At 40.0% G+C, this 7,870-nt stretch overlaps 1 protein-coding gene across 1 annotated transcript; it reads left to right on the top strand.

Moving 5' to 3' along the window:
- Positions 1 to 238: 238 nt before the first annotated feature.
- Positions 239 to 2,350, top strand: plac8l1 (PLAC8 like 1). Its single transcript, XM_004076233.3, has 4 exons — positions 239 to 369; positions 746 to 972; positions 1,810 to 1,946; positions 2,083 to 2,350. The coding sequence occupies exons 1-4, from the start codon at positions 344 to 346 to the stop codon at positions 2,212 to 2,214; spliced, it is 522 nt and encodes a 173-aa protein (XP_004076281.1). The 5' UTR covers positions 239 to 343; the 3' UTR covers positions 2,215 to 2,350.
- Positions 2,351 to 7,870: the final 5,520 nt, after the last annotated feature.

Here is a 7,870-nt window from a genome sequence, read left to right as displayed (position 1 = left end):
TCAAATTTCCCGACCTGCTGTGGCACGTGTGTGTTTAAAGTCAGCAGCCACCTTATTTCATCCCCTTCTGCACCCTGATGTGCATCTGCCCTTTCGTCATTTGCTGTTTTTAGCAGGCAGTGAAAGAAGGTCTCAAACACAAGACAACTGCGAGACTTATCTCGGCCACGCAGCTTCTGGCCGAGCCATCTGACTGCTGACTTATCTGCGCCGACACACACCCTCACACGGGGAGAGTGTCACTCCACCCCCTCCACCTCCTCCTCACTGCTGCTGACTCCGTTGCTCACTCTCCTCTTGCCTCCCTGTCTCACTCGTCTTCGGATGCCAGTGGCTCCTAGTCATGGAGGAGACAACAGTCACAGACCAGTAAGTGTTTTTGTCCCTACCAACACACACAGTTGTCAGCACCGAACACAATCGAATTACAGCAAACAGCTATTTTTTTTGTGTGTAACTCAGCTTTTTCCTCACAGCTACTTCATTCTTCTGTGCCTCTGTGATAAATTATGATTGGAAGACAATAGATGGCCTTTTTTAATTGAAAACTCCTGCAGTAAATCTCTTACATTCAGTTATTATTAAACTTTATATAAGTTTGATTTCTGTAAATTAAAATTAAAATGAATGAAGGAAATAAAGTCACAGAATTAATTAGAAATGCAAAGATTTTCGAGGTCTTGCTCTTGTTTCAAAGCAGAACTTCACACACAGAGCACCTATCTTTTTTATTAACTTATTTCAGGCCAGAGGCATCAATCAGGAAAACGTCTGCCGGTGAAGATGAGGAAGTGAAGAGTTCCACTGCAGGAAGTGAAGATGGCTGCAAATTCAGCAAACTCCCTGCAGTTGAGGACGTCGTGCTCACGCAGCCCGGCCTCGGCGTCACCACCACGACCATCACCACCATCACCCAGACGGGAGGAAACTGGAGCACTGGCCTGTTCAACATCTGGGGAGACAAGACGACATGTAACACGAGCGCGCTGCATCGCATGAACACAGTTGGAACCCATCTGATCAGCACCACATGTGAAATTTAAAGCTCTCGATCAATACGTGAGGCTTGGACAGTGACCTCACAAATTATTTCCCTCGACAGCCAAGGACTCGGTGTTGTGGATGAAGTGGTATCTTGTTCCGCATGATAATTTGTTTTGCCATGGCTCGAATGTTCATTTTTAAACCTGACATGTCTTGCAGAGGTCATGTTGACAACCTGAGTGATTGCAGAGGATCATGCTTCTTAATTTCTCTATTTTTTTTGCCCAGAGCACCTCTCACACGATGTTGTAGTCTTATTAGAGGTTTCGATTCACCAGTCAGAAGTCCATCCATCTCAGTTCAGCACGCCATCCTTCTCTGAATTAAACAGCGTGAGAATTGGCGTCCATGTGCGTCAAAGCTTGATGCAAAATGCATCACTGTGAAGCGACAGGCTCCAGCGACAGCTGCAGTTTTATATTTCCCTTTATCACACGCTTACTGCAATCGCTGTAATTTTGACAGCACTAATTTGTGTTGTGGAAACACAACTAGGCATCAATCCATTGTATTTTTATGCTCCACAGCCGTGGCATTAGTTTTTTTTAAATCAAAAATTTCTGGACAAAAGACTGAATCACTTTTAAAAATACAAAAATGACTCAGAAAAACTTTTCTTATAACATTGACTTTTTATCACACAAAGCGTGATGATACCCGCTTACTAGTTTGACATCCTTTTCCTGGTTTTGTAGTTTGTTTTGATGCAAGACTATGTGGATCTGACAAGAAATCATTTTGCTTCCCCACTGGCTGCACTTGCAGGCCTTCTCGGGGCTCTGGTGCCATGCTGCTTGGACCTCAGTTTGGCTCACCAGTATGGAGAGTGCCTCTGCTTGCCTCTCCTACCAGGATCCACTTTTGCCATTCGGGTGGGGATCAGGGAGCGTTACAAGATACAGGTGAGCGTACAAATAAATATTTCACAGTGGGGGCAAAGATGTCTACTGGCTGTCCTTGAACACACTGACAGGCAGAATTTTTTATTAGACCGGATTTAAAAAACAAAATTTAGTGTCTTGCATTTTTTGTCTACAGGGAAGTGTGTGTGAGGACTGGACTGCTGTGTACTGCTGCTACCCTCTGGCTGTGTGTCAGATGATAAGAGAGATGAAGCAGAGGATGAAGACCCAGACCTATCATGTGTCCACGGCTCTGGAATGCTCCTGAAGACCCGGAGACCTTTCCTTTAACAGTGAAATAGAGATTAACCCGATGAATCAATACTGTAACTCTTGAACTTGCTTTAAAATGCCTCCAAGGATCCTTTGGGAAATAAATTAAGTCTATTGCTTGTCATTCAAAAGGACTTTGATTAATGGCTTGTACAAGTAAATCACAGCTTTAAACAGTATAAACCACTGCGCTGGGATTAAATCCCCCTTAAATGTTGCTGCTTATTAGCAGCTCATTTAATGTGTCAACCTCAGCCTTAGTTATCTTCTGGGACCAGTGCAATATGACTGGGGTAATTGTGCTTTTTAAAACAGAAGAAATAATAGAAGATGTACACTCACTGGCCATTTTATTAGGCACACCTTTCTAGTACAGGGTTGAACCCCATTTTTCCTTCAGAGCTGCCGTAATTCTTTGTGGCATAGTTTCAACAAGGTACTGGAAACATTCCTCAGAGAGTTTGATCCGTATTGACATGATAGCATCACACATTTGCTTCAGATTTGTCGGCTGCACATCCATGATGCCAATCTACTGTTCCACCACATCCCAAGGAACCACATCTGGTGACTGTGGAGGCCATTTGAGTCCAGTGAACTCATTGACATGTTCAAGAAAGCAGTCTGAGATGATTCTAGTTTTATGACATGGCACGTTGTATAGATAGATAGAATTATCGGTAGCCAGTCTCCTCTTTGATTTTCCTTGAGCTGTTCTCTCCATTTGGGAAGTAGCCATCAGAAGATGGTACACTGGGGTCAGATAGAAATGGACATGAACAGCAACAACACTCAGATAGGTTATGGTGTTGTAGCCATACTCAGTTTGTACTAAAAGGCCCAAAGTGTGACAAGAAAACATTCCCCACCCCTTTACACCACCACCACCAACATAAAACGTGGACATAAGGCATGATGGATCCATGCTTTAATGCTTTATGTCTAACCCTACTATCCAATTTTTGCAGCAGAAATCATGACTCATTGGACCAGGAAACGTTTTTCCAAACTTCTTTTGTCCCCTTTTAATGAGCCTGTGTGAATTGCAGCCTCGGTTTCCTGTTCTTAGCTGACAGGAGTGGCAACAGTGTGGTCTTCTGCCTCTGTAGTCCATCTGCCTCGAGGTATCCGAGTAACTGTTGTCTTTCTATCAGCTGGAACCATTCTGGCCATTCTCCCCTGACCTTTAACAAGGCATTTCCGCCCACAAAACCTTCTCTTTTTTTTTTGGGACCATTATCTGTAAACTCTAGAGATGGTTGTGGGTGAAAATCCCAGTAGATTAGCAGTTTCTGAAATCCTCAGACCAGCCCGTCTGGCACCAACAACCATGCCACGTTCAAAGTCACTTCAATCACATTTCTTCCCCATTCTGATGCTCAGTTTTAACTGCAGCAGATCGTCTTACATGACCAAACGCATTGAGCTGCTGCCATGTAATTGGCTGATTAGAAATTGTGTTAACCGACACTTGGACAGGTGTGCCTAGGTGACCAGTGAGCGTGTTTTCCAGGTTCGCTTTGCTTTTTCCCGTCCAGACAGAGAAGCCAATTAATAGAATGTGCACTGAAGAAAGTCCAGGAGTTCGTAAATTATTTATCCAGACTTAAAGCTGTTCTTTTGCACATAATCATGCTAAATGTCACCACATAAATGCATGTGAGATATTGGAGCAATTACATTGGAGCATTACCGATCCAGATCTCATTTAAATGTCACATTTTAGACTGGTGCAAATCTAGTAAAGGAAGCACAAATAGCCACATGCCCCTTTAGATTGATCTAAGAACTAGTTTGGCTTCCAAGGAACGGGCTATCACAAGGTCTTAAACAAAGTTCATTAGGCAAAACCACCTGCCCAAGTTAACCAGGGAATGGGCCAAAACCTGGCTTCTCAGTATTTGTAGAGTTGGGGGATAATAGATCTGATTTCCGTGTTCCAGTTATTCTTTCAGCCATTTTTCTCAGTTCTCCTCGAGGCCTTCATATCATTAATTCTGTCCTGATTGCCACAGTTCCTTGAACCTGAAATGCCAACCGGGCTGAGCGGATATGAAAATGATTATTTATTCGCAAACGGAGATGGATCCTCAAAGGGCAAACAAGTAATTTGTTAACTCATACAGATGTGCAGTCAAAGAAAGGAAACCCCAGAGATGGGGAAAATTTGGTTTGAAATCAAAATGAACAGAGATGTGATTAATAAAATCTGACCAAATTCTGTGGAATGAACTTCCCATTTCAGGGCGAGTGTCATTTAAGGAACATAACTGATGAATGTGAGTTAAATCTGTTTTAACTAAACAGAAAAGGGTTGGAGAACTGCTCCAGACTTGTGGCAGGTAGGTGGAGGGGAAGACTGAGTCACAGTTGGGATTTTTTTAGAAAGATTTTTAGGAAGCAGAGCTAAACGGAATAGGTTTTATTAGGTATTTCCAAAGTTCAGGAAGCAACACAAGGTCAAGGTGTTTGGTAGCAAGCCAATATCCCTTAATGAAATGATACTAATAAAAATAATAAAAACTATGCTCTAAACGTGTCTTAAAGGATCCTAACAGAGACAATAACACAGGACGTGAGACTAGTGCTGAGTTTGAACTCCTAACTGGCTGCAGGTGGTGGCGCTCTAACACCTGTTTCCTTTTCTGCAATCATGCTGCTCAAAGAGTTCGTGGCAGATGTTAACATTCAGGTAATGTGGTTAGAATTGCAATATTGCTCCTCTTTTAGATAAGTTTAAGATTTCCAGATAAGGGAAAAAAGATCTCAATTGTCCTTTTTACTCCAAGTTGTGGAGTTGTCCTGTTTCTGTCATTGTTGTAGCTGGAACGTTTGTAGCTTTCAGCAAAATTTAAATGAGCTCTGTTTTTGTCCAAAGTTTACTCTGTTTAAACTTCGTTTTAAGGGATTTTTTATTTTTATAATTGAAAACTGTTCTTTTTTGTTATAGTTCTACTGAAGTGAGCAGTGCTTTCTTCTGCTCTCCGTTGAGGCATTTTTAATATTCAGTAACTGTATTGATATGTTTGCATCCACCACGTTTGTTTGAACGTATGTTTTTGGTTTATACTATGTAAATAATACATCTGACATTTCTCTGCATTTGCAAAACTTGTAAATGAAATATTTTGGGTTGCAGCTTATTTTTTGTCAGCTAACCTGAATAAAGAGCACAGCCTCAGCATCAGCTTTCTAACTCTATCCCAATAAAGGTTTTCAACGTTTGAGTAAATTACTCAGTAAAAAATATTTTTTCATTGTTATTGCTTAACAATTTTAACTTGTGATAGGAAACATTTTATTTTCACATTTCTTAATAAAAGCCTTAAAAAAGATGCTGTTGTTGAAAATGAGGCTTTGTCTTGGCTTTACTATTTCTTCTTGAGGAGTGACGATGATTAAAACAGGTTTTTTTTTCATTGTTTTTGAAATTTAGAAAAATAATGTTCTTTCTGAAATGTATTCCTTTTAATTTTGGGATTTTGAGGTTTTCATTTCTCTTTCTTCCAGTTAGGTTTTTTTAGAGACCAATGTTTCAAAACAATGCAAACTAAATATGGTTTAATAGTTTTTCCTGGTCTTTCTAATGTTTCTGAATAAATTGAACAGAAGTCCACAGTGTGAAAATGTTCCATTCCAAATGCTGTGTTGTCTTGAAATTTAACATTTCATTTATTTAAAAAAATAGTATATGGTACATAATTTTCCCATTGTTTTAAATTGTAAAAAAAATAAAATAAAAAAAATAATCAGGACATCTTTCAAGGCTTTAACTGAACTGGCAATCTCCCCTTACGTCATCCCCACCAGCTTTACATTCACAGCTGAACCGTTAGGGGGCAGTGTTGTTCCAAATTCTTCTTTTTTTCACCCCTGCTTCCAAATTACTGTCTGGGGTGACATCAGCTTTAAGTGCTGATGTGGTGTTAGAGTTGGGATTTCCACAGCAGTTGTAGAGGTCAAGATCTGGAAGAGAGAAGCCTGTCAGCAGTCAGACATGCAGTATTATTATATTTTTTCTTTAGCACTTTTTTTTTTTTTTTGCAGCTTCAGCATGGAGATGCAAGAACCCTCACACAGACATCAGATGGAGTGTACACGCGGACAAAGGCCCTTCAATGAGGTATTTTTGTCTAATATATACAGGCCTTTCTAAAACTGCTTATGCCATAATTGTGCTCATAAACATGAATCGAACACAATTTGAAATCCATCCAAAGTCCTCTGTCCACGTCTTATATCAGCCGATTTTCTTTGCCTCACAGAGGAATTACCGGCATTTCCAATTCTTCAATGCTCTCTTCTACTACCCACAGTCCAGCTCGTCAATGTAGTAGTTCATCCGTGCTTGTAACCTGCCTGTGCTCATCATCCTCTTTCCTTTCTGAATCCTGGTGGTTCCATATTGTGAGGAAAAGGAAATGAATAAAAGAAGTGTGGAGAGACCTGCTAAGCGGGAACAGTCATCGTCCCTGGTGAATTCTGTGCAACTACGACACGGGGTTTATATAACTCATAGAACCACACACTTCCTTGCCCTCATATTTTTTCTAAGATGCAGTAAAATCATATATATTTTTCTTGTAGTCAAGTTTCCATTTCAGCTATTCAGCCTAAAGCTAGGAGACTTGGCGATTTATATTCTCTGGTTTAAAAAACTGTTTGTGTTATGCATTTGAATGTCCAGATAAGCATTAATTGGTCTTTTCTAGCAAAAGTTTGGCCATAATTTTAACCAAATCATGTTAAAGCAATTTGGACAACTGCACTTTGGTTTTGCACCATCTTTTATCTCCAGATTCTCCTTGGATGTATTCAGTAGTTAGTCTTATCTTTCCTGTCTTGAAACTACAAAACCTTCTATGTTTATCTCTGACTCCTGCATTGTTTCCCACAAATTCTAAATTATGATCTAATCTAAAGGTGTTTTTATTGTGTAAGTGGAAATACATTTTTTCTTTGGAAGTGAAAACTTGGCATATGAGAGCAGGGTCCAAACTTTCTTAGACATTTTTCTACTGCAAATGAACTGAGGATTTCCAAGTCCAGACCATTAACATTCATTCTCCATCAGAAAATCCCTTGAAATATCTACTTCTTCAGAAGTAACGAGTACTTTTATCTGTGATGAGCTGAAGGGGAAAAGTCTGTCCTTTGTCTGCAGTAAGAATATGTTCAGCCATTTTCCAGAGCACCTGTGCCTTGGCCCTAGGGCTGTTTTTCATCGATCTACAGTACCAACCAGGTTTAAGCCTGAATCCACCTGGGTGTTTCTTCTGAATGACACCCATGAAGTATGTAAGCAGGTTTTAACATTCCATTTAAATCACATCTAAATGGGTGAAAAGAGTCCCCATAATAATAAACAAACTCATTTATCATCTGATATATTTAAATTTCCACTAATGTCTCAAAACCACAAAAATCCCAGTTATCTAAAGACTCAAAAATGTCTTAATTTTAATAATTTCTAAATCTATATAATCAAAGCACTCCATACAACTCACACTAAATAAATTACCAGTTCAACCCATTTTTCAAGCATGTCTTGCTTTGAAAGGAAGCAAAAGGTGCCAGTTACACAAGTAGTGAGCGTTCTCCCAGGAGAGCAGAGTTCACTTATCAAACCCATGCAGATCTTTTTCTATTGC

Source organism: Oryzias latipes, chromosome 14, assembly GCF_002234675.1.
Source record: "Oryzias latipes chromosome 14, ASM223467v1".
Lineage (NCBI taxonomy): Eukaryota > Metazoa > Chordata > Actinopteri > Beloniformes > Adrianichthyidae > Oryzias > Oryzias latipes.
Note: the sequence above shows the minus strand (reverse complement) of the source record. Positions and strands in the feature narration are given on the sequence as shown.

Excerpts from the sequence above, each read along its gene's own strand:
- plac8l1 (XM_004076233.3), top strand. The coding sequence starts at position 344 with ATGGAGGAGACAACAGTCACAGACCA. Across the intron at positions 370-745 it reads GAGACAACAGTCACAGACCA|GCCAGAGGCATCAATCAGGA; the intron begins GTAAGTGTTTTT and ends AACTTATTTCAG. Across the intron at positions 973-1,809 it reads CTGGGGAGACAAGACGACAT|GCCTTCTCGGGGCTCTGGTG; the intron begins GTAACACGAGCG and ends CTGCACTTGCAG.